The following is a 27272-nucleotide window of genomic DNA, read 5'->3' as shown; positions in this document are numbered from 1 at the left end:
GGCATGTGATTCTCGCCCGGCTCCCAGGGCGCCCCCGCCCGGCCGGCGTCCCCGCTCGCCGCCCGCGGGGCGCCCAGGTAGGAGGACGCTGGGGCGCGGGGCCGGAATTCAGGCGGGTAGGGTTTGCGGGGGAGGGGGGGGGTAGCGACTGTGGCCTTGGCACCTTCGCGGAGTCCCCTTTCCCTGTGCAGCGCGCAGAAAGCGTCCTTTCTGTTACTCTTGGTTGTCAGTTTGTTGTGCAAGAAGGTGATGGTAGTTTGATTTGTGGGTTTCTTTTTATTTTTTGGGGGGGGGGGGTTGTTTTTATTCCTGTGTGAAGCGGGAGTAAAAGTTGTTCAAATCTGTCTTTGGGGAACTTGGCAATCTTTCTGGAGGGTTGCTCTAGGGTGTGTCTGTAAATTGCATCCAGGTGTTTTAATCCGGCCAAATTCAACTGATTTGGGAGTGGCCCTCTTTGGGGTTTAGGGTCAAAAGTGTTGTCTTCTCGAGAAGATAAGGTACGAATTCCCTAAACACAGTGGGGAAGGGTACCTTGTGGCCCCTTCAGATGAAGGATGATGCTGGGTGGTGTAGCTACGGACACCAGGAAGACACTCATTCACAACAGGCACGTCCGGCACTTTACAGTTTATAAGGCCCTTTACACTTTTTTTTGACTTCAGATCTTTTTATTTGAAAGTATTTTGTATTTGATTTGTGTTACCAACACCCTAAGTAAGTTTCTAATGTAAAGACAAGTTTGAAAAGGTACATTATTACATAGGAAGGGAGCTTTAAAAAGATACGGACCAATCCTGAAAGTAGCATGGCATGGAGTAGTTATTTGACACTACCTAGTTTAGCACGTTGTCCATTTTATCCATATATATTATTTACAAGGTGCCCAAAATAGAAGGTTTAAAATTAGGTTAGTAATTATTTGTTTTAATATTTCACATTTATTTAATGAAAAAGTAGTTAATTAGATGTCTTTGTATGTGTTTAGGTACATTTGCACATCTGCATGTGTCTGGAACTATTATATGTATATATACGTGTATAAAGTTCCTGACACAAACCTGAATTCTAGGTGTCAACGCTCCACTTTTTAAATAGGAAGAACCCGGGGCTTGGAGCGAATATAGCGCCACAGAATGACGATTCCAGTCGAGACCTGCAGGACTCCAGAAGCTTCTAACCCGCACCGCTTTCTTCTTGCATGCCTGGGGGTCACATCCGCTCAGTGTGGTCACACACTGTCCAGTTCTTTTAGATTTACTTAAAAGACAGATGTGGAAACAGATAGAACTGGGGTCTAACTGGTGAGTAGGGAGATCCCATTTCTGAGCTCACATCTAGCCAGTGGCTGGGAATCCAGTGTGGCCTCGCCTGACCCGGAGGATAGAACTGGGGGGACGCCCGGCTGCAGCCCCCAGGGGGCTTGGCTGCTCTGCCTGAAGCAGAAACCAGCACATCTGGGGCCTGCAGGTCCGCTCTCTGCTAGGAGCCTCCGGGTTTGGGAGCCTCCTCGAAGCCCCTTTCCACTTTCTGCTCTTCTATCCTCCCAGCAGTCTTGTGAGAGACGTGCAGTTATCACCCTCATGCTCCGGCGGAGGAAGCAGAAGCTTAAACGGGGTGGTTAACTTGTTGGAGGGCTGGCATCCGGAAGGAGACAGAGGCCTCTGGACTCCACACCCCATGGCTTCTACTTTATGGCGTGATAGTTCCCAGTGGTCCTACTTTCCAGGGCGTCTGGAAGGTGGATGTGCAAAATGGGACTCTGGGACCGTTAAGAAAATGAGGAGAACTACGGGTGGTGCTGGGGAAGGCGGCTACCATTTCCCCACCCAGTCTGCTATGCACCTACAGGCATCTTTTTCTCTCTGGACTCCTTTCAGTTTCTTATCTAGTATATCCTAGTTAGTATTTCATTTAATACTCTGTATTCGTATCCTACCTTAAGTTTTGTGCTAGACAGAAACGTGGGGCCTTTGGGATGGGATTTGATGGAGAAGGGGTGTGGCCGTTGTGTGGGAGCCCTGACTTATTGTGTCTTGTTTGGCTGGGTGCCATTCTGCTGTGTGTGGAGCATCCCGCGCACCTGAATGTCCTCAGGGGGCCTCCCTGAGGTTCCAGGAAGGATTGACCTGAATTCTCACGTGAACTTGGCAGAGGCCGGAAAAACCCTCCCTGTTTCTAATAGGCTCTGCGGGGCCCTTTGTGGGCTTTATGGCTCTGAAACACGCAGCATCTTAAGTAATTCCTTCACTGTTGCTGAAACACCATTTAATTTTAGATTCACTTAACAAATGTTTATTGGAGGTCTACTGTGTGCTGGGGACGGTTCCGTGTACTGAGGATAGAGCAGTGAACAAGATAGATGCAAATTCCTGTCCTCTAATGGATGGGAGTCCTCTGGGTGAAGTCACAGGACATTGGAGGTCTCTCTGAATAATGAGGTTCTTGGAACTTTGCCCCCTTGGACAAAGTGTGGGGAAACGGACTGCCCTCAGGCAGGACATGGCTCAGCCATGGCCTTGGACCAGGACAGATGGAGAGCCTGTGACTGGGATGCATCGGTGGGAGGTGTGTCCACCTGGACGTAGGTAGAGAGGTTGTGGAGAGAACACGTCATTGATCCAAGTGGCGAAGCTGGACAATTGCAGTGAAGCTACCATAGCATAGCGGGTAGGGGAGCGCAGAGGTTATTATTATTGTGGTACATGATGGACTCAGTGTGCACTTGCCGCTTTGAAGGACAGAAGTCATCAGGGGCTCTGCCCCGTGATGCTCCCCATTTGCTGCTGTCAAACGTGCTTGCGTCTTCCTCCCTTGGAGGTTGTCAGGTGGGCCGACAGGATCTGCACTGTCAGCAGCTTTGCTCCCTCTCTGCACCCACCTGCCCCATTGCCTGCTGGGGCCCCAGGCAGCGCTGCTGCAGCCTCCTGGCCGTGGCGCGCGGGAGCTTGTAGAGTGATCTCCCTAAGTGTGGGAAGGGGCTGGGTTCCTCGAGGCTGCGGGTCGCCGGCGTACCTTTGGATTCGGCGCTGGCCCCTCTTTTATGCGTGCGGCAGAGTAACAGAGACAAGTTTTTCATTCCTACCTGTTCTGGAAAGGATTTGTAAGATGCTATGAGTTAACAGTGGGAAGAAAGTAAAACAAGAATGGAGACAAAGAGGAGTCTAGAAATGTATAAAAGGTAAAGCTGGATGACCTATGTGCTTGTTTTTATTGAAGTCGAGTTGACTTACAATAATTCAGGTGTATAGCAAAGTGATTCCGTTATTCATATATATAGATATTCTTTTTCATATTATTTCCCATTATGGGTTATTACAAGATATTGAATATTGTTCCTTCTCCTTGTTGTTTAACTGTTTTATACGTAGTAGTTGTGTATCTTGTAAGGTGACCCAAGCGGGGCTGCAGGGGCGGAGGAAAGCACAGTGCCCGTCCCTGCTGGCTCCTCTGCACCCCCCGGGGCCCTCCCACTGCTGCTGGACCGACGGCAGAGCAAACTAACGAGCATCTCGGGGTGCGCCCGGGCCCTGGTGTTTCTAAAGCCCCCCGGGTGGTTCTAACGAGTAGCCAAGGCCGACAGCAACAACACACTTTCCTGCAGGCAGTGGGAGAGGGGACACCTGGCAGAGAACAGCCGCACGTGTCTTCGCGATGAAAAGGGAGTCCTCAGGGGATGCAAAAGCATTCCTGGTAGAGAGAAGAGGGAGCTCTCTCCTGAAGGTCCCCATTTAAGAGGTACAAAGAGCGAGTTTCAGGGCATCTCTTGAGCGACCCCCGCTAAAAGTGCAGTTTGGTGCATTTCAGTGGGACTCAGGGTGCCATGGATGGGGGTGGGGGAGCATCTTGGCATGCCGGGCTCTGCGCCTCTGGCTTCCCAAACCAGAGAACGCATGGATCCCTGAAAATGCAGCCGATGGCTCCTGACCAAGAGTCAAATTCAGAGTTAGCTGCTGTCGCTTTATTTTTATATATATATATTTTTAACATCTTTATTGGAGTATAGTTGCTTTACAATGGTGTGTTAGTTTCTGCTTTATAACAAAGTGAATCAGTTATACATATACATATGTCCCCATATCTCTTCCCTCTTGCGTCTCCCTCCCTCCCACCCCTCCAGGTGGTCACAAACCACCAAGCTGATCTCCCTGTGCTATGCAGCTGCTTCCCACTAGCTAGCTGTTTTATGTTTGGTAGTGTATATATGTCCATGCCACTCTCTCACTTCATCTCAGCTTCCCCTTCTCCCTCCCCATATCTTCAAGTCCATTCCCTATGTCTGCGTCTTTATTCCCGTCTTACCCCTAGGTTCTTCATGACCTTTTTTTCCCTTAGATTCCATATATATGTGTTTGCATACCTAAGTGTCCATCGACAGACGAATGGATAAAGAAGATGTGGCACATATATACGATGGAATATTACTCAGCCATAAAAAGAAACGAAATTGAGTTATTTGTAGGGGATGGACCTAGAGTCTGTCGTACAGAGTGAAGTAAGTCAGAAAGAGAAACAAATACTGGATGCTGTCACTCTAGACCAGTGCTTGTCACCTCATTCGAAACCCAGTACCCCCTCTGAATGCGAACATGGTAAACACCCTTTTACAATTCCAAAATGATACAATAAAACTTACCTACAACATAACTTCCAAATAATCAATATAATAGTAGATGTAAAGAATAAGTAAAGTAATTTGGGTTAAAAGGGTGTGTTCTGGTGTGCGAATGCTTGGGCAGAGCCCCACCAGGACTTGTGGCGTCAGCGGTGCTTTATGCAGACCGAGCGTGAGGACATGGGGCGCTGCCCATGACGAGGTCTGACTCCTGATCAAGGTCTAAGTGGAGGTCAAAGGCCAGTCCTCCCTCTGTTATCACAGTGGTTGCATCCCCCGGAAAATTCAGGGGGATGCAACTGTGCCAACAAAATATATATTATCAACAAAATATATATTATCTATATATTAACTGTGCCAACAAAATATATATTATCTAACTGTGCCAACAAAATATATATTATCTAACAAAATATATATATCTAATAAATATATATTATCTAATATATATTATCTAAATATATATTATCTAAGCGTGGAGTGGGGTGCTAGGCTCCCAAAGCGGTAAACGATGCTGCTGTCGCCACGAATGTCTGCAGGACCCTGGAAGCCAAGGAGGATGAGGGACAGGTCTTCGCTGGGTAGGGCCATTCCCGGTGTGTAGCGTCCATTGTCTCCGCCACTAAATGGCTACCCAAAGGGTCCCCTTCCCCACAGTTTGCAAAATGTGCTCCCTCAGGGGAAATGCTGGCCCCATGGAGAACCACTGCTTTCACTGCATCACTAGGTGGTAAGCGATGAAAACGCCAATGCAGGTGTGCACCCTGAAATAGCAGGGCACTCACAGTAGCAGGTGTGAGCTGGCCAGTGGGGGCATGCGCGTGAACCGTCAGAGGGTCGCAGAGGAGGTGATAGAAATCAGACTGGTGAGGGCCGCATGCAGCAGGGTGGGGGGGTGGGGTGAGTGCTCAGAGGTACCCGGGAACTTTAGGAGGGATGGAAACAGTCTATATCCCAGTGGAGGTGCTCCTGGTATATACAGTTGGCACAGTTTCTGGAACTGTACACTTAAGATTTGTGTGTTTCATCATATGCATGCTTTACTTCAATTAAGAAAACCCCATAAGAGTGAAAACACTGGGAGATTCTTGTAGAGACTGTCTGGTCCTCTGAGACTCACCTGTAGTCGCCACTCTGAGAAGTGGGACTTCTCAGCCGACGAGAAGGCAGTGCTCGGGGCATTCTGTCGCTCACAGTTGACTTTTTGCAAGTCCTGTGTGGCCGGACTCAGTTCAGAGCCTTTGGCAAGTGTCTGCACTGGGGCCGTGCTTCAGGATGAGATTCTGGAAGGGGCAAGGCAGTGCGCTTAAAAGGTCACCAGGGATGGAGACCAGAGTCACTCCCATCACCGGGTCTGGTTTCTCTTGTCCAGGAGCCCAAGGAAGGCAAAGTGGAGACCTTGTCAAACTCCAGCCTAGCGGTCAAGCCCACTCCTGTCTGTAGCCCTCTTGTGATGGTAATCACTCCCTCTCTGCCTCATTTTCCCCTTTGCCCTTAAAACCCACGTGACACCACCAATCTGGTGGCTTTGAGCCGTGTAAGAGCTGAATAACTTAGATTTCCTAGCAACACCGGAAACCTCTGTGGCTGTTTTTACTTTATCTTCATGTCCTGTACGTGATACCCTTATGATGAAAAAAAAAAAGCAACTTTCCTTGCCCCGTTTGGGTAAATAAGTCAAATAGTTCTGTGAGCTAGGCTTTGGATCTGTCCCCCGAGAGGAAAATCACCAACATTTCAGGGTTTTTTGGATTTTCTGAGAGGATAAGTGTTCCTTTTCCCTCTGTGGTGGGAGTGGTTTTGTATGCTCAGAGTCGTGGAAAGCTTTTTCTCGGGGGAAGATCCGTGACAGCCATGCCGACCACATAGTCAGGGTTTAGGATGTCTGTGTGTTTTTCATCTCTGCAGAATGGGAACAGTCATCATGTCATGTCGGGGGGCACACCGTGGCGACCATCAGGTGGTCACGTTCACGTTCTCCTTCCCCGTATGGAGCCGTCCTGGGGCCCCGTCCATCCTCGGGGCTGGGCTGCTCTGTGTGTCTGGGCTGGTGGGTGTGAGTCTGTGGGACCCCAGTGCTTCTGTTTCTCGTGGTTGGGACGGAATGGAGATGACCGTGGTGCTTCCGTAAGATAGTGCCTCGCCGAGCTTACCTCCAAAATGCTCCTCTTGGGAAGCGAAGAGTAGACGCTCAACCCAGCACTCCACAGTATCACCTTAAGAGAGAGTTCTTTGCCTCATGTTTTATCTCTTGGAGACCTTTCTTTCCTCTTCATGACATAGCCCTGCACCCTCTAATATAAAAATGATAGCTCCCCCTAGAAAAGCTTCAGGGAGAATCCTTACCCCTGGAAGACGGGCTCTGAGATCCCTGGCCGTCTGCAGCTTCTCTGGGCGGGTATTCATGGCTCTAGTTTAAAAAAACAAGGACTTGTGTAAGCACAGAATTCTAAAGTATTTCCCACCATCGTGTAGTTCCCTGGCTTTATAAGTTCCGAAAACTGACATTTTTGGTCTGAATAACATCGACCGTTTTATAGCTGGTTGAATGCTTGTAACAGGTGAACATCATAATTATGAACTTCATTTTAATACCGTCATCCATTCCCTGTGCACGTTTCCACTGATTTTCAATAGAACACGTGGGTGGTGCCATTTCATGAGCTGAAGGACCTGCCTTACAGCCCTTGCTTTCCCCAGGGGCTCATCCACTGTACCTTCTTAGTTATAGGTGAAGCAGTTGGAGTGTCATTCTCTGAATAGTTTCCCATGATGTCCGATATACATGGAGGCCACGTTGATTAATGTTTGGGATGAGAAGTTGTAGGAAATAATGCCGTCCGTGTCTTTACGCGGCGCTCAGTGTGGGGAGTGAGTAGGCGTGAGGTGGAAACGTGGAAAGTACCGTTAGGATTTCCTTTTGTATTTAGGAGGCGGGGCTCTGCTACTTAAGGTCCCTGGAAGAGGATGGGGCCCCTAGTGTTGTCATGTCTCTCCTTGGGTTTCTCCAGAAACTTCCCTTAGACCTGGCAGGAGAGGTCCCACCCAGGCCCTGTACTTTGGAGGGTTCTGTTCTGTTTCTCAGAGCTGGCTGCTGGCCTCGGCATGGCTAGGAGTCTGTAGGGCCAAGAGGGTGGTCCAGGGGCCCAAGAGCCCTGGAATTCCCTGCCCAGATAACCTGGACTTGGATTCCAGGGCGTGTGCAACCCTCTTTCCTGGGTTGTCTACTGGGGACTCCACCGCCTGAGGGCCTCCCTGGTCTGCAGAGTGGCCAGGGCCAGACGGGAGGATGTCTGCCTGTATGCACACTCAGGGCCCTCACAGTATGGGATGGAGCTGGGGGCAGGCCGGGGAGTCAGGCTTGGAGGTTACTGTAGATAGAAACTGCTCAAGCCCCACTGGGCACTGCCCCCTGTAGACCCTGTGTGGGACGGTGCAGCCCGGACCCTGGGCCCACACAGCAGTGTGTCTTCATGCATCTGGGGTGCATCTGCTGTGCGCCACCTCAGTCGTCTGCGTGGCTTCTGTCCTGGAAGGCAAGAGTCACAGAGAGGGGGAATTCCTCAGAAACACGAAGGAAATTCCTTAGAAACAAGAAGGAAATTCCTCAAGAATAGGAAGGCCTTACTAGATGCTCTGTGGCCGCAAACTAGGAGCAAATGCCCTGCCCCGCCCTTCACGGGGGCTCTGGGACTTGTGGAAATCCCTCGGGTTCTTAGGACAGCACCCCACCCCCATGTCTCTTTTCCTTTGTCTGCACTGGGTGTGGAACTTCTTGCAGTGACAGGAAGGCGCTATGGATAAAGTCAGTCCTTCCCGGAAGGGGGGCTTTGGTTGGGGCCAATACACTCACTGTAAATTCTGATGCTTAATCTCTGTTCTTATAAATGAGCTCACGTTGAAGTTTCTCATTCTGGGTCTAGGAGGAAATTGCTCTATGCCCCACATTTGTACTTTCGCTTTGTCTTTAATAAGCCACTAGCTTTCTGTGTATGTTCCATGTACCACACAGGCATGCTGTGATGTACTAGTTTCCAAACGGTGTCACCAAAAGGCAATGGGAGCTGGGCTTGGGGAGCTCACAAGGGCTCGCTTTTGCAGCGAGCGTCGTAGAAAGTCGCGCCTCGTGTTTCCACTCCACGGTGCACTGTCGTGAGCGGGCCAGGCTGCTGGAGGTGGGGTGAGTAGCCGAGGCCTGTTGACCCAGGCCCCCCACGACGGCCCTGGGTCGGGCAGTGGGGTACCTCAGTGCACTGCTGCACCCCTGCACATCAGCTGGAAGCTGCTATGGAGAGGATGTTAGCAAGTCTGGGAAACTTCATACGTAGCATAGGCATCACTGCATCGAGGCAGGAGAGTGGTTAGAGGGCTGTGGGGTGTCCTTCCCTGCAGAAGGTTTCCTGGACCTTCCAAACAAATCTGGTCCGCTTGCCCGTCCACCCCTCCCCCAGTCTGTTAATTTCTCCCAGACGTCATCCACGGGACTGCCAACAGCTGCGGTCATTCTGGGCCACACGACTGGAGGTGGGGAGGGCCCTTTGCTGGGCCTGCAGACGGGAGTATCTGGGAGGCTTGTCTTTGATCTTGTGTCCTGTTATGATTCATGACGGCGAGCTCTGACACCTTGATGGGATGCCCTGTACTTTCTCTTAAGTCCAAAGTGAATGACAAGGATGGCATTTAGCACATGTAGTCTAAGAAGAATGTTTGGCGTTGCATTAGGCTGTTTTATCCACTGGGCATTAAAAGGCCTTATGCTGAGGTCTTACAAGCTTCTCAGAGGCCTAAGGAAATGATTCAGACCTGAGAAAAAAAAATGACACTCCAAAACACTAAAAGGAAGCTGCAAAACCAGGGAATGAATGGTGAAACGTCTAGAGGACGTCACAGTAGGGCATTCCCAGCTCAGCTTTTTAGAAGTTATCTTAAGTTATGTAATTTGGAATGCCAGTGTGTTAATATGCTTGGTGCAAAGGAAGAGTGAAGATTCTGAGGGGATGACTGTTACTAAACAGGGCCTGGAAGGTTTTCCTGGCATCTGGTGTGTTTCCCTGAGCATTATTCTCCAGGTGCGTTAAGTGGCCAGGTGCGTTAAGAGGTGGTTTGACTCATCCCTGTGTGCAGCAAAGTGCCAGGTGTGTGCGTTTAATCAAAACGAACTAGAGGTTGTCATATAGACACTATAGATACTACGTATAAAATAGATAACTAATGAGAGCCTACTGGATAGCACAGGGAGCTCTACTCAACGCTCTATGCTGACCTACATGGAAAGGAAATCCAAAAGAGGGGATATATGTTTACGTAGAGCTGATGCACTTTGCTGTATAGCAGAAACTAACACAACATTGTAAAGCAACTTTACGCCAATAAAAATTTAAAACAAAACAAAACTAGGGGTTGTCAGCCTCTGTATTCTTCACCCCTGACTTGATTTTCTCAAAGGACTGTGGAACACATGCTCTTTAAACAGGTGACTCACCTTTGTAAGCCTGTTTTGTTTCGTTGGACCCCGTGAGATCCGTGTGGTGCTCGGGGACTTGACGTTCCTTGTTCCAGCTCATGCCTGTGTGTGCATTTCCTTCCCCAGGTAGATGCGCCCCCTGAAGATGGTGACTCCTTCCTAAGGAGCAGGTCACTTACTACGAGACAAGGCCTCCTCCACAGTTACTGGGCTGATTCACCCCAGGGGCCCGCCGGCCTTTTCTCGTCAACAGCTGAAGTCCTCCACCCTGTTTCAGGTAGTTCTGGACTATTTCCCATTGTATACAAAATATTTTGGTTTTGGCGGTACATTTTTCTTTGGGACATCTCCGTGGTTTTATCTGACTTCTGAAGGGGTCTGTGAAGCCATTAAGAAGCACTGCTGGGCTTCCCTGGTGGCGCAGTGGTTGAGAGTCCGTCTGCCGATGCAGGGGACGCAGGTTCGTGCCCCGGTCCGGGAAGATCCCACGTGCCGCGGAGCGGCTGGGCCCGTGAGCCATGGCCGCTGCGCCTGCGCGTCCGGAGCCTGTGCTCCGCAGCGGGAGAGGCCATAACAGTGGGAGGCCCGCATACCGCAAAAAAAAAAAAAAAAAAAGCACTGCTCACCCGGTTTCTCAGGGTTGCCTCCCCCTCAGCTTCAGCTGTGACCATGTGACGGTGGCTCCCAGTGCAGGTCTGAACTGCCTCAATTCCAGATCGTCCCGGGTTCCATGTCCACGTCACTGAATTTCCACCTCACAATCGAATTCTCGATTTCTGTTACATGGTCTCAGGAGACCCAGGCCGGTGGTGCTGTGAGCGACACCCCCAGGCATCTCCTCGGCTGTGTGGGTGCCGGAACCTTCCCTCCTTACCTGCCCTGCCCTTGCTGGTCCCACCTGAGGGAATCAGGGCCTGTGGGTCCCAGACCCCTTCTCTGGCTTGCCTCTGAGTGGGACTCAGATATGCCCCCTTCCGTCTGTCTGTCACTGCTGGCCGCTCACGCCTGCATCCCTGCTCATCTACAGCCCTTCCCCAGACACGTCTCCCGTTTATATTCTACATGAGTGCCAACATTTCCTTAAAAGATGAAAATCTGATCGCATACCACTCTGTGGCTTAAAACCATTACGCGATTGTCTTGCCACCTACAAATGGCAGTCCCAACTGCCCAGCAAGGCTCTTCGTGTCCTGGGCACTTTCCATCTCTCCAGCTTTGCCTCTTGGCACCTCACTTTTTTTTTTTTGGCCGCACCCAGCACGTGAGATCTTGGTTCCCCGACCAGGGATCGAACCTGCGCTCCCTGCAGTGGAAGCGCAGAGTCTCAACCACTGGACCGCCAGGGAATTCCTGGCACCTCACCTTTGACTTATGCTCCGGAACATGATGAATCTCCCCCATGCTCTCCCCACCGTGAGGCTCACCTGGTCCAGAAGCCCTCCTGCAGGGCGCGTTAGACCCTGTCTTCCCTCCTACCCGGGGCATCTCTCTCCCCATGGACAGTCAGTCCCGCATTGTGGTGTAACTCTGCAGACATGTCCACTCTCCCTGCTGGCTGGGGAGCTCCTCGAGCCCCTGGGTCATTGTTCCTAGTTTTGTTCCCAGGACCAAGTGTACACACAGGCATGTAGTAGATCTTCAACATACAGTTGTTGGTTTGGCAGCAAATGAATGAAGAAATGAATGGATACCTGAGAACATTTTACCAAAACTTACATCTCTCCTCAGAGCGTGGGGTGACTTACGATAACTAATTCAGAGTGTGACCATTTGCCAATGTTCTAAACCCTTCACGTGTGACAACTCACTTAATCACAGCCTTCAAGGACAAATACTGTTATCATCATCCCCATTTTGTCCAAAGGGGGAACTGCGACACAGAGGCTGAACTTTTATCCAGTGTGCCATTGATGGCTATGTGGGATGTATTGCGTGATCACATGTGGCTGACGGCTGAATTGTGACCGTCTTGAAGAGCGGGTTCTTGTTTTATATTTCACTTTATTTATTTTGAATTTTAAAAATTATTTTTGTCCCTGGCACTAGCATATACAGCCTGCTATACAGGCTGTATATGTTGGTATACAGCAGAACACAAATGTCGTTGAGGGATTTTCTGATTTGCCCAGCCTTTCAAGGACTAGCAGGGTGAAGGCTAGTCAGGTTTGGCTTCACCCTTGGAATTTTGTATTGTTTTGGGACATACGGGGGGTTTTGTTCAATTTTTTGTTTAGTTTGGCCTTGGATGGTACGTCTTTACCTGCTTCCTCTACACTGTCCGCACTCATGGGACTCTTAACCCCCATCCCATGGCCTGGAGCCAAACCCCTTGCCCTAGGATCCTGGAGACTGACAGGGATTCAGAAGGTCCCCTGCTGAGGGGAAGGGGCTTCTCTCACCCCCCTGCTTTTTTCCCAGAGCAGTTCCAGGGCAGGCGAAGTAAAACCTGGACCCCTGGGGCCGGGCTCCTGCATTCTATGGACTATTAGATAGGAAGGGGTCTATAGTCACCCAGCCCATTGCCAACTGTGCAGACGAGGAAACCGAGGCTCAGGAGGAATTGTGTCCAAGGTCGCACCGTCCTTGGACTTGCAATTCTTAAACGTTGTTGGCCCACAATTAATTTGGAATTACATCTCCAGACACACTCTGTATGAATTCAACCTGGCACCTTCCTTGTCTTCTCCCCCGCCCACTCATCGAACAAGCCAGAGCTTGTGACTAAATGAACGAACACCTGGCAGAGTTCAGTTGATTTTGTGGTGTCTTTAATAAACTAATGTGAGTAATGGATTGGCCTGGAACAGGTAATCGGGAAATGTTTTAACCCTTTATTTACTTCCTTCTATCATAGAAATTTAAAACACACCTCCTCAGGGTTACAGAAATAGTTAATAAGCCAGACTGCAAGACGTCAAAGCCTCCCATCTTATTTAATAATCTGAATACAGGTTCAAGGTAAATATGATAATAATACTCTTAATCTAGACTAATTTGGGAGAAGGCTAATTTATGTGAGTAAAACGTCAGAATTACAGGATACTTAAGGAATGTTGTCTCGTGGCTCTGAGGTAGGTTTTAAGGCTTGAATCAGGTATAGGGATCACTGCACTCATGCTGGGGGTAAACTGAGGAGAATGCGGATGGGGGTGTCTCTCAGGCTTAGACTGTCTTCTTTTTCCCTGCATTTGCAGGCACACCTCGGAGATACTGTGGGTTTGGTTCTAGACCACCACAGTAAAGCTTATATTGCAATAAAGTGAGTCACATGAAATTTTTGTTTCCCAGTGCATATAAAAGTTATGTTTACACTGTACTGCGGTGTGTTAAATGAGCAATAACGTTATGTCCAAGAAAGCAATGTACATACCTTCACTAAAAAATACTTCATTGCTAAAACATGCTTACGGTCATCTGAGCCTTCAGCAGGTCATCATCTTTGTGCTGGTGGAGGGTCCGGCCTGGATGTCGGTGGCTGCTGACTGCTCAGGGTGGTGGTTGTTGAAGGTTGAGGTGGCCACGGCAATCTCAAAGGAAGACGACACTGAAATTTGCCACATTGATTGACTCTTCCTTTTGCCTGGACACTTAGAGGCCATTGTAGGGTTGTTAGTTGGCCTGATTTCAATAGTGTTGTGTCTCAGGGACTAGGGAGGCCCAAGGAGAGAGCTGGGGGTACAGCCAGATGGTGGAGCAGTCAGAACACACACACTATCAGTTAAGTTTGCTGTCTCATATGGATGTGGTTCGTGGTGCCCCAAAAACACATTACAGCCATAACATCAAAGATCCCTCATCACAGAATAACGTAAACATGACAGTAACGAAAAAGTTTGGAATATTTTGAGAATTACCAAAATGTGACACAGAGACATGAAGCGAGTGGGCGCTGTTGGAAAAATGGTGCCGATGGACCTGCTCGACGCAGGGGTGCCACAAGTCTTCCATTTGTTAAAAAACACAGTATTTGCAAAGTGCAGTGAAGCGAAGCGCAATAAAACGAGGTACGCCTGTATTTAAAAAGCACACTGTCCCTTTTTTTATACCTTTTAATACCACTTCTTAAGTAGAACATTTTCCAGCTAATATTCAAATGATTGCATGTTATTAGAATCTGGGTTTGTGATGTCTTAGTTAAAATATTTTGTTTGCAATTAACTTACGGCTACAGAAAAGAATATAGGCAAATTTCATCTTCTGTAAAATGAAAAGGACAGCTTTTTTTTGAAGCATGAAATTATGCGGTCTGCCCTGGACATTGCCCCTGAGGTCGGGTCGAGGGGATAGCTGTTTCTTTAGTTCATTTTTTCACTCATTCTGTGAGCACTTATCAAGGGCTTCTGAGTTCCCAGCACAGTTCTGGAAGCTGTGAGTGCAGTGATAGGCGGGTCACGGTTCCTGCCCACATGAGGCTCCCTGTCCTGGGGTAACTGCAGTGAAAAGTGCGAAGGCATTAACACAGGTTGCTGCAGGGGCCCAGAGAGAGACGGTCTGGCCAGGCAAGGGTTCTGGGGGCTCCCTGGAGCTGGTGGGAGGAGGGTGACCCCGGCTGAGACCTGCTGAGTGGGGAGGTACCTTCACCACCAGGTGAAGGGTGGAGGGAATAGCAAAGGCAAGGGCTCTGAGGTTGGAGAACTGGGCAAGGTGAAGGCTGACGTATGGACTGGGCATGGGGAGAGGAAGGTGGAGGGTTGAGTAGTCAGAGCCTCAGCACAGAGGACCTGTGTGCGTTGCTGAGGGGTGCGGACTGTTTGGGGTGCACTGGGGAGCTGGTGAAGGCGCTTTGAACCGATCACTTGGTAACTATGAGTTTGTAAGATCCCTGGATTGAATAGAAGCAGTAAGTCCATAGGCAGAGAGACTGCTAAGGAGCTAGTTGGCATAATTAATCCAGGAAGGAGCCGGTGATTGTTGAGCTAAAGAGGCATCAGCAGTGGGTATGAGTGAACCGGGCTGGTCTGGTGATCTCCGGAGCCGGACTGTTCAGGGCTGGTGAGAACAGCTCTGGGGATGGCGGGTGTCAGGGTCACTGAGCCTGGGTCGCTCGTTGGGTGGGTGGGAGTGTGGCAGTGCTGTCCCCGTCACTAAGGTGGGGAGCATGGCTGGTGCAGAGAATGAGTTTGGTTTGAGGCCTGTGGAATACTAGGAATTCATAGGTTGTTGAATAGACCTGTGCATAAGTTCACTGGAAGCACGAGATTGGAATTTATTGCATGTAGTTGTAAGGTCCCCCTTCAGGAGCACTGAACAGGAACGTTCAAAAAGGTAAAGGGGGCCGTACTGAACATTAACTTAATGTGGGCCTGAGAAGTTTAGAAAGGTAGGCAAAATGGAGTGCTTTTTTCCTTTTTCAATTGATATGATTTTAGGGATATTTTATGGATAAAGCCACAGGCGTGCTTTCCTTGCAGCATCAGCCAAATGCCTCATCTGATTACGCCCCCTGCCAGGTACATGGACAGAGTGTTAGGAAACTGAAACGCTAGGTTACCAGGACCTCAGCTTACTATGTAGCCCCATGGCTGATCAACACCTGTCGTAGCTGCTGCTGTTGTAGCTGCTGCTATGTAGCCCCATGGCTGATCAACACCTGTCGTAGCTGCTGCTGTGTTAGTGTGACTTCTAAACCACTCGGAGGAGCTGTGGAGGTTTTGTTTATATTTTTGGTTTTCTTTGTGATAAGATGAATACACGCTTATTATAGAAATTTTAGATAAAAAGCCCCAGAGAAGGGGCAAACCAACCAACCACGAGAAGCAATGCAATTTTGATCTACTGTTATTATTTCTTTTAGTCTTTCTGGTGCATTTCCATGCAGCTATACCATTTCGTACAAACGGTTTAGTGTCTTACCTTATAAAGCGAAGGTGTGAGCTTTCGCAGGATCTGGAAGCATGGGGAGACTTTGCAAGTGGGTCCTGGCAGTGGGTACATTCCAGGTGGGGAACACATCCATGTAAGTAGAGGCAAGATGGTTTAGGGTCTAGTGGGTAGTCTATTTTGGGTGTAGCATAGATTAGATTTGGGGGAAACTTAAATGGAAATGAACGTTGGGACAGTTGATGGAAGTTTTGTTAATCTTAAGTGGTGTGAGTTTGTCCCCAGTTCTGTTAAAAATCTTCATTCCCCTTTTCCCCAGTTTGCGTCCAGAAGCATGATCACATAAGGGATGTAGGGAGACTAACCCATCAGTGTGACTTGCGGGTAAGGGTGGGACCAGGGGGGGAGTCCGTGTGTGTAGTTTTAGAGATGTTTGGGGGAATAGTAACATTTAAAATTTTTCTTTCATTCCTCTGTTTCTCCAGGAGAATATGAAAGTATTATTCAGGCTTGTTTGTTTCATAGCTCTACTGACTTCTTCTCTGGAGGCTGGTGAGTTAAGCATTTCCTTGTGTTCCTGTCTGCTAAGAAAATCTGTTATTTAGAATACATGAAGTACCTTGCTGAACAGTCATTTTTCTTACGTGTGTCTGTGGATGCCCAAGTCACAGAACTGTATTGCTGGATGTCCTTTCAAGATCTTTACTTTTCATTCTCTCGTTTATATACATCGGGAAACTGAAGCCCAGTGAGGTTAAGAGCCCAAGGTCATGCAGCTAGTTTCAGAGCAAAAGCTATAGTCCACGTCACCAGTGTCTAGTCCAGGCCTCTTCCCACTTGGTTGCTGCTTGAAGAGTGTAATATGGGAAATCCTGGCTTTCATTCAGAAGAGGTGTTAAACGCAGTCTTTATGAACCACAGCTGGCAGTTCTGTGTTTTCTCCATTCATTCATTCTTTCTCTTCCCCTCTCCCTCTCCCGCTGCGAACGTATTTAGCTCCTGCCGTGCGCCAGGCACTAGCTGCTGGGGCTACAGTGGTGAATAATCCAGACAGAAATATCTGCCTGGGGTTTACATTCCAGTAGGGGAGAGAGACAGTACATTACATAAGTAAAGATATATTGTGTCATATGGCGATAAGTGTGGAGAGGAAAAGAAGCAGAAAAGTAAAGTATACACTTTGGGGATGTTTTGATAGTGTGGCCAGAAAAGGCCTCACTGAGAAGTTGACTTTTGAGTTGAACCTGATGGAGCGGGAGGAGGGAGCTATATAGAGATCAGGTTGGGGGGTGGGGAAATATTCTAGGCAGCATGTGCCAAGGCCCTGAGGCCGGGAGTACTGGCATGTTCCAGGGGCTGAAATCTGCTGTGGCTGGAGCAGAGGGAATGGTGAGGGATGTGATACAGGGTGAGGTCATTCAGGTAATGGGGGGCGGTGGAGGTTTGACTGTGTAGAGAGAACCTTGTAGACCTCTCTAAGGATCTTGGCTTGTACTCTGAGGTGGGAAGACTGTGTAGGTTCCCTGTTTAAAACCAGAGAGGTGATCTAACTTTCCTTTCTGTTTTTTTTGGCCATGCCGTGCGGCTTGTGGGATCTTAGTTCCCCGACCAAGGATCGAATCCGGGCCCTCGGCAGTGAAAGTGTGCAGTCCTAACCACTGGACCGCCAGGGAGTTTCCATATTTTAAAGGCTCATTCTGGTTCTTATACTGTGAGCAGATCCTAGGGAGGCAAAGGGAGAAACAGAGAGGCCAGTTAGGAGGCCATTACGGCAATCCAGGCAAGCTACGATGGTAACTTATTCAAGGGTGACAAGGAGAAGTGAGTCGTCAGAGTCTGGATATACTTTGAGGACAGAGCCAGCAGGATTTGCAGACAGATTGGATGTGGGTGTGAGAAACAGAGAAGAATCAGGGATGACTAAGGGTTTCAGCCCAAGCGCATGTAAAGTGGAGTTGCCGTTGATGGGAGGGGGGAAGGTCACGTGTTCAGACTGAACATGTTAAAGTTAGCTGTGCATTAGATGTCTAAGTAGAGATGTTGACTAAGCAGTCTGGAGCCAGGGGTTGGAAGTATAAAATTGGAGACCTTGGCAAGCAGCTGCTATTAGAACCCTGAGACTAGATGGGTCTACCTGGGGAGTGAGTGTGGTTAGAAAAGAACAGAACTTCAAGGAGTGAACCCTGCAGCCCTCCAGGGATGGGCGGTCAGGCTTCCATTCATCCAAGAACCAGTGAGAGACTGGCCTGAAAGGTAGGAAGAGAACCAGACAAATGTCCTGAAAGCCAAGTGAAGAACGTGTTTCAGGGATGAGGATAACACGTGTCCAGTGCAGATGTGCTAAGTAAGCTGACGTCCGAGAGTTGTCGATTTGATTTAGCAACTTAAAAGTCATAGGTGACTTTGATCAGAGCAGTTTTGATGGAGTGGTGGAGCAAACCCCAGATAAATAGAGTGTGTTGAGCTGAGACCTTAAGGTTTACTCTTTTATCACTGTTATTATTGCTACTGTTCCTCCTCGGAGCTAAATACTTACCAGTCCTCCATCAGTGCAGGTACCTTGCTGAGTGCCTAGCCACTTTTATTTCCATTCTGTTTTTAAATAGCTTTATTGAGGTTATAATAGACATACAATAAACCACACATGTTTAAGGTATACAATTTGATGTGTTGACAAACATATCCACCCCTGAAACCGTCATCACAATCAAGATAATATTGAATTGAGTATTAATTGGTTTGGAGAGAACAGGGCAGCTCAATATCAAGTCTTCTGATCAATGAACAAAGTATAGACGTCTTCATTTTTTTAGATCTCTTAAAATTTATTTAAATTTATTTTGTAATTTTCATTGGATCAGTCTGATGCATCTTTTGTCACATTTATCCTAAATTATTCATATGTTGATGCTATTGTAAAAGGCATTTAAAAAAATCCAGTTTCTAATTGTTCTTAGGTAATATATACACACACATTCAAATTTGCATATTCATGTTGTATCCTACAACTTACAAACCCTGTAGGTCTTCGGTAGATTTCCTAGCATATTCTGTATAGATAATCATGTTGTCTGCAAATAAAGACATTTTACTTTTCTCTTCAATCCGTATGCCATTTCTTTTTCTTGCCTAATGCACTAATTGGATCTTCCAATACAATGTTGAATAGAAGTGGTTAGAGTGGACATTCTTACCTTGTTTCTAATCTTGTATATGATAGCTGTAAGGTTTTTATAGCTGTCCTTTATTAGCTTTAGGAAGTTCCCTTCTATTCCTAGTTTTGTTTTATTGTGGTTTTTTTTGGGGGGGGGATGTTGTGTACATCATACTGCACTGTCCTTTTTTGATATATTGTAGCATTCAATTTGCTAAGATATTTTAAAGAAATTTTGCATCTATGTTCACGATGAAGACTGTTTGGTGGTTTTCTTTTCTTGGAATGTCTTTGTTTGGTTTTGGAATTAGAATAATACTGACCTCTAGAGTGAACTGGGAAGCGTTACTGACTCTTCAGTTTTCTAGAAGAGTGTGTGTAAAACTGGTGTTGGTCCTTCTATGAATATACCAGTGAAGCCATCTAGGCCTGAAACTTTTTTTGTTGTTGGGAGGTTTTTAACTACACTTTCCGTTTCTTTAATACCTGTAGGGCTATTCAGGTTATCTATTTCTTCTTCAGGCAGATTTTATAGTCTGTACTTTCAAGGAATTTGCCCATTTCATTTAAGTTGTTGAATTTATTGGCATTAGGCTGTTCATAATATTTCCTCATTACTCTTTTAAAATCATTTGAATGAGAGATGTCACCTCTCTTTTTTTCCTGATCAGTATGGCAGGAGATTTATCCATTTTATTGCTTTTTCTGAAAGAACTAGCTTTTGGTATCTTTGATTTTTTTCTCTATTGTTTTTGTTTTCCATTTCATTGGTTTTTCTCCTGGATCTATTACTATCCTCTGCTTACTTAGGGTGTAATTTTTTAAAAAATTTCTTAAATGGAATCCGAAGTCATAATTTGAGATTTTTTTTCTTATACAGACATTTAGTGCTATCAATTTTCCTCTAAGTATTGTTTCCTTTTCATGCCGTATGTTTTGATATGTTGTGTTTTCTTTATCATTCAGGTCAAAAGACTTATCTCCTAATCTCCTCCTTTATTCCTTCTTTTTTTTTAAATTGATTTATTTATTTTTGGCTGCGTTGGGCCTTTGTTGCTGTGCTTGGGCTTTCTCTAGTTGTGGCGAGCAGGGACTACTCTTCACTGTGGTGCACGGGCTTCTCATTGCGGCGGCTTCTCGTTGCGGAGCACAGGATTTAGGCATGCGGGCTTCAGTAGTTGTGGCACGTGGGCTCCATAGTTGTGGCTCACAGGCTCTAGAGCACAGGTTCAGTAGTTGTGGTGCATGGGCTTAGCTGTCCCGAGGCATGTGGTATCTTCCCGGACCAGGGCTCGAACCCGTGTCCCCTGCATTGGCAGGTGGATTCTTAACCACTGTGCCACCAGGGAAGTCCCCTTTATTTCTTCTTTGATGCATGGGTGATTTTTTTGTTTGTTGGTTGGGTTTTTTTCAGCTTTTAAATACATGGGTGAATTACTAGATATTTTTCTGTTACTGATTTCTAATTTAATTTCATTGTCAAGAGAGAACATACTTTGAATTCTTTTAAATTTGTTGACTGTTGGGTTACAAGCAGGAATATAGTATATCTTGGTAAGTTCTTTTGTGTGCAGTTAAAAAGAATGTGTATTCTGCTGTTGTTGGGTAGGAGTTTTTGTAAATATCGATTATGCCAAATTGGTTGATAGTGTTGTTCAAATCTTCTATATCATTACTGATTTTCTGTCTAATTGTTGTACTTGTTCTACCAATTATTATGAGGAGACTGTTGAAATCTCAGACTATAATTGTGGGTTTCTCTATTTCTTTTTGCAATTCTATCAGTTTTTGCTTCATGTATTTTGAAGCACTGTCAGTAGGTGAGTAAATGTCTAGGATTACTGTGTACCTCCTGACAAATTACTCCTTTATCATAATTTCATGACTCTTTTTAATCCCTGTTAATATTTTTCACTGTAAAATCTACTTTGACTGATAATAATAAACATTCAAACTTTCTTTTGATTAGTGTTAACATGATATTTCTCTCCCCTCCCCGTTTTTACTTTTAACATATTTGTGTCTTTACACTTAAAGTGTGTTTATGTGTGAGTTCGTGTGTATGTTAGCATATAGTTGGATCCTTCTTTCTTTATCCAGTCTGACTATCTCTGCCTTTCAACTGGGTTGTTTAGACCATGAAAAAAATATGATAATATGTTTGGGTTTTATTTTAGGATCTTGTTTTATTGTCACCTTGTACCATTAATTCTTTGTTATGTGTTTTCTCTTTTCTGCTGCCTTTTGGATTGAGAATTTTCATGATTTATTTTGTCTTCTGGGTTGGCTTATATTAATAACTTAAAAAATAACTACTCTAGTGCTTATGGTATCCATCTATGACTTATCACTGTTTACCTTCACGTGATACTATACCAATTCACAAATAGTATAAAAAACTTAAAACAGTATATACCTGCTTCTCCCTTCCTGAACTTTGCCTTATTGTTTCCATACATTTTACTTCTTTATATGTTATAAATCTCAAAAGACATTATGTTTGCTTTAAATATGCCATTGTTTTTAAAGAGATTTAAATAAGAAAAATTATTTTATGATCACCCAGGTAGTAACCATTTCTGGTGCTATTTATTCGTTTATGTAGATTCATTTTTCATCCGATGCTATTTTCTTTCTTTCTATAGGAGTTCCTTACATGTTTTGGCAGTACAGGTGTATGGGTGATAATTTTTGTAGCTTTTATAAATATGAAAAAGTCTTTATTTTGCCTCTATTTCTGAAAGGTACTTTCCCTGGATATAGAATTCTAGGTAGATGATGTTTTTCCTTTTAGTACTCATCTTTATTCTGCCCTCTTCTGGCTTGTATTGTTTCTGGTGAGAAGACTGCATCATTTTTGTCTTTGTTTGGTGTGCTTTTCTTCATGCTTCTTATGCTTGGGTTTTATTGTGATTTGGGGGTCTGTGGCTACATCATTTTCATAAAATCGTGAAAAATTTCAACTTGTATTTCTTCAACTATTTTTCCTGTTCAACCCACCTCTCCTGTTCTTCAGGGATTCTTATTACATGTATTGAAGTTGTCCTGCAGCTAACTAGAATCCTGTTTATTTCATTGTTATTTTTCTCTCTCTGTTTAGTTTTGAAGAGTTTCTAATGCTACATCTTATAGTTCACTAAGCTTTTCTTCCTGCAGTGTCAAACCTGCCATTAATCACATCCTTTTTTTTTTTTTAAGCCAGCATTGTAGTTTTCATCTCTAGGGGTTTGATTTAGGATTTTTAAAATAATCTCTTTCATTTCTCTACTCAACATGCTTGATCTGGCCCCTTGAACAAGGGGAACACAGTGATAATAACTATTTTAATTTTTTCCATCTATTCTATTATCTGTGTCATTTATGGGTCAGTTTTGATATGACTGTTTTTTTCCTCTTTATTATGCTGCCTCTTTGCATGCCTAGTAATCTTTGATTGGATGCTAGATATTGTAGATTTTACCATGCTGGGCATTGGATATTTTTTTTATTACTAAAAACGTTCTTGAGCTTTGCTCTTTTACAGGGTTGTTACTTGGAAATAGTTGATCCTTTTAGGTCTTGCTTTTAAGCTTTGTAAGTCAGGAGCAGAACAAGGTTTATTCTAGGCCTAACTTGCTCCATCTACTGAGACAAAACCCTTCTGGGTTCTCTACCTGGTGCCCCATGACTGATAAGATTGTCCATTCTGGCTGTTGAGAACAGCCACCATTCCCGGCATGTGTGCGCTCCGGGTATCATCCACTCTAATTCTTGTGGCAATTGCCACTCTGGCCTTGGGAAGCTTTCTTTCATGCTTCTGCTAATTGATACTCAGCTGAAAACTTGAGGGAGATCCTGTAGACCTCCAAAGCTTGCTTACTCTCTGTGTACAGCTGTAATCTCGCTGGTACTCTGCCCTCCACTCTCTTGGTTGACCTGGATTCCCTGCTCCATCTCCTCAACTCAAGAGAGAACACTGGGTTTTGCCTGCATTTCCTCCCAGCAATGTCATGGCCTAGAATTGCTCTCTACACAGTAATTTGGGAAAACCCTAGGGCTCGCCTCCTTTGTGTCCTTCATTCCCTGACGTTCGATGTCTTGAACATGGTTATTTCATATACTTTGTGCATTTTTTAGTTGTTCAGGTGGGAGGGTAAATAACGGTTATTCCATCTTTTTACTGAAGCAGCCATCTTTTCCTGCTACCTTATCCCCAAGTTTTAGGGGAGGAGAGAGGTTAAATAACTTGCTCAAGGACACAAGTAGTAAGTGACATCCTGGATTTGACTAGGAATCTTTTAGACTTCCAAGATGATTCTCTTAATCATAAGGCTACTGACACTCTCACGTATAACACAAATTAATGTATTTAATAGTTGGTGTGTTTATATTTAGATATTACATTAAGAAACATTGACTAATTTCTTATAGAAATGACTTTCCCTTTCTCCCTTTTAAAGATAAATGTGTGGAACGTGAAGAGGAAGTTATTTTAGTTTCATCTGCACATGAAATTGATGCTCGTTCATGTCCTCTTATCCTAAGTGAACACAAAGGCCCTATAATTTGGTATAAAAATGACAGCAAGACACCTGTATCTACCGAAAGAGACTCCAGGATTCATCAGCACAAAGATAAACTTTGGTTTGTTCCTGCGGAAGTAGAGGATTCAGGATATTACTACTGTGCAGTGAGGTAAGAAAGGAATTAATATGTTACAAACGTGCGTTGTATGTACCTGCAATAGTTAAGGACAAAAATCTTCTAATAAACCTATTTTGATTTATTTTAGCAATTCAACTTACTGCCTCAAAACTAAAATAGCTGCAGAGTTTGTACAGCATGAGCCTAACTTGTGTTACAATTCACAAGCCGTATTTACACAGAGACTACTGATTCCAGGAGATGGACAACTTGTATGTCCTTATTTGGATTTTTTCAGAGATGAAAACAATGAGTTACCCCAAATACAGTGGTATAAGGTAATTTTATATTACATATGGCATTCTACTCATCTAGCAAATAAAATAGTTTTCTATCACAGACAATAGGATGAATCTGCAAAGCGCTTTTTCCTTTGGCGTGTTATTTTGCCTGAGTGGTGAAATTTAATAGGATGTTTTTAAAAGGTTTTAAGACTGTACACATTTAATTTGCAGCTTAACTAAAAAGACGTCATTTTTGTTTAATAAGGTAGAGCTGAGAAAAGTATAGTAGGCATAAAAGATGTTTAAAGATAAGGATGATTATAAATTTAGGGTTTTTAAGAAATAACTATTTGTTACAAAGATACTATTTTGTGTTTTATTACAAACATTAAGTGGTCCTTGGATAACCTAGTGGTTCCTCTAACTGTCTGAAAGGCGATTGGCCAGCACTCCATGGAATACATCATATTCTGGTATCTTTGATCTACCTGGCTTGTTGGAGCTTACATGGAGAGTCATCTTGTAGAGGTTAAAAAAATACAAAATAATATCAGTGAAGAATGGAAGTATAGCATTACTAAGCAGCTATGGTGTTAGCATTCTTTCCTCAAATGTGTTTCTCTTGCAGAGTAAGTTTGTCTTCACTTGTCTTCAAAGTGCAAGCCTCATAGGCATAAAAATGTAAATCCTGGGAATGTAATTATGACTTTGCAAAAAAATGCAATATTAAAACTTGTATGCAAGGAACCTTTCTATTCGTATACGTACGAATATAAATATGAATTATTGGTTTTCAATACTTCCTTCCTCTCCCTCTGTTTAGGACTGCAAACCTCTACTTCTTGACAATACAAACTTTGTTGGAATAACAAATAAACTCATCATCACGAACGTGACTACGGCGCATAATGGGCACTACACGTGTCATGCATCCTACGCACACTTGGGAAAGCAGTATCATGTCACCCGGGCAATAAAACTCATTACTCTAGGTGAGTCAGAGCTCCAATCCTAGGATTTTAAATCCAGGAAGGCCCAGAGACCATAACTCTAATATCACCTTCACTGTCTATGGAGGGACTAAATCCAAGAGAAGCTTGATGACTTGCCAGAGGTCACCTGGCTTTAGTTTAGTTTTTGTTGTTACGTGCTATGTACGTGTTTCTCATTCCTACTTCAGAGGCAGTGCTGATCAAACAGACAAGGATGAGCTATGTGTCCCAGCTGAACTCGGAGGCACGTTCTTTGGCCTGGCTAGAGCTGCTTCTCCAGAGGGTTCTCTGGAGAGACACTGGAGGAACGACAGTTCTGAGATCCCTCACTTGGGCAGTCTGAGTGTCTAGCCATCACTGGCGTGATGGATGGATGCTAATGAACTTTGGCACAAGCTACACTCTTGTTAGATCTCTGTTAGTCCAGTCACTTAACTTCTCTAAGGCTGTTTCCTCCTCTGTAAGAAAATTCAAGCTTCCAAGCTTGCTGCAAAAGCGAGAGATCAGGTGTGCTCAGCTTGCGGTCCTGTGCCTGGGACCAAACAGATGAGAAATGAGTAGGTGCATGATGATGATTCTTGTTAGTTTTCCTGAGGCTTCTATTAACCATATTTCATATTAAAAACTACAACAAAATAAAACCAAGGCACTCCTACAAGTTACCCGGGGATGGGCAGAATGCTCAACCTTTCTGTAAATACCAGGGTTTTCTAAGCTTTCAGTAAGATAAGAATAGAGTTCGTTTAACCAGGACTTTGAAAGTCAAAGCAGTCTCTATCAGTAATTACTCTGGGGCAACAGGGATAAACAGGGCCTATCCCAGGTAAACCCAGATTATGATCACTTTTCAGAGAGCTATGTTTTCTCAATTCTACAATAATTCATTTTTTCTTCAAAGGTTAATTTTATTGTCTCAGAATCAATTCCTTCCCTACATCCTACAAGCATCAATGACTCGTAAATTTCAGGAGTCCTTGAATCACAACCGTCCTGAGTTCCTGAGCAGCCCCTCTCTGGTCATTGTGTAGCTGATTTGTTTTCCTTGGGGTACTGCAACCAGACCAGCAGACCAAATTTTAGGGAAAACAGGGTACTACAGAGTTTTAAAAATTAGGCCAAATGGGTTTTAAATACTTTCTGCCATCCTTTCTGATCCCTTACGTAGAAATAATATACTTAATCAGATGGGAGGTTGTATTTTGTTTTCTTCTAAAGGTGGACTTAGAAATATTTATTGGGCATCTACTATGTTTCAGGCACTGTTCTAGGTATACATTAGGGAACAAAGGAGACAGTATCCTGCCCTGATGGAGCTAACATTTTTCTTTTTGACTGTGGCGGAATAAATACTGGGCTTTCAAATTCATAGTTTCTCAGGCTTGGCCCCAGATAGGTCAGATTAATTTCTGGAGCTCCTTAGTATTTTTATGCTTATTTTAATAAATTATGCCAAAATGTTTGGCATTCTTCAATAATGGTGGCTTTCACTCTTGGGTCATTGTGAAAATTACTAAGTACAAGCACGTCTACCAATAGATGGCCTTCTGGTTAATAAGTCCCTTTCCACAACGACTCGTTTTTCCTGATTTGCATGAAGAGGGGCACTTGTCTGGAGCCCCAGGGCCTGGTGATGTGTGGGGTGTTTTTTGCAGCACCAAACTCTGGGTTCAGAAGGGCCAACTCTGTGGGTTCTGCTGTGGTCTCTGTGTCAGCCTCCTACCTTCACCTCTGGCCTTCTGTTTCCTGCTATATATGCTTTGGCCAGTAGAGGGAATATCGGGCGGATGCCTTGTAGTATATTTTTGGTATATTTTGCCAAGTGTGGTCATCACTTGAGATTCTGGTCTGTGAGAGACCTTATGGATGTTTTTCTTTCAGTGAAATCCAGGAACAAGAGACCTGAGATTGTGAGTCCAGCTAATGAGACGATAGAAGTGGTCTTGGGTAAGTGGGCTACAATCAGGATATGCTGAAATCAGTAGTTGTTGCACTCGAGATTAAGATAAACTGTACCTTTACTGCACACAACCTAAGCTGTTTAGTGGATATATATCTAAAGTTAGAGGGAAAGTGGCACAGATGATGTCTTAAATGTATCTTTGGATTTCTTGCCTCTTACGGCAAACATCTAGCCATGTCTGATTGGCCCACCCTTACTTTCCTATGGACGCTTATTACTCGTGAAGCCATCAGCCAAAGACCAAGTTCAGGGACTTCCCTGGCCGTCCAGTGGTTAAGACTTCGCCTTCTAATGTAGGGGGTGCGGGTTCGATCCCGGGTTGGGGAACTAAGATCCTACATGCCTCACGGCCAGGAGACCAAA

General features: G+C 45.2%; 1 protein-coding gene across 5 annotated transcripts in view; it reads left to right on the top strand.

Moving 5' to 3' along the window:
* IL1R1 (interleukin 1 receptor type 1) overlaps positions 1-27272 on the top strand; it is an 87616-nt gene that overhangs the window by 43688 nt on the left and 16656 nt on the right. For 4 of the 5 annotated variants that reach the window (XM_049696079.1, XM_004277735.3, XM_033401718.2 and 1 more), the window contains 6 exons: positions 10203-10353; positions 16382-16448; positions 23490-23724; positions 23822-24011; positions 24781-24949; positions 26828-26893. In XM_049696079.1, coding sequence (XP_049552036.1) covers positions 16388-16448; positions 23490-23724; positions 23822-24011; positions 24781-24949; positions 26828-26893 — 721 coding nt within the window. In that variant the 5' untranslated portion in view covers positions 10203-10353; positions 16382-16387. Of the gene's footprint in view, positions 1-10202; positions 10354-12952; positions 13035-16381; positions 16449-23489; positions 23725-23821; positions 24012-24780; positions 24950-26827; positions 26894-27272 lie in introns of those variants that run through there. The other variant, XM_049696078.1, reaches the window with a different exon arrangement.

The sequence above is a fragment of the Orcinus orca genome, chromosome 13 (assembly GCF_937001465.1).
Source record: "Orcinus orca chromosome 13, mOrcOrc1.1, whole genome shotgun sequence".
Classification (NCBI taxonomy): domain Eukaryota; kingdom Metazoa; phylum Chordata; class Mammalia; order Artiodactyla; family Delphinidae; genus Orcinus; species Orcinus orca.
Note: the sequence above shows the minus strand (reverse complement) of the source record. Positions and strands in the feature narration are given on the sequence as shown.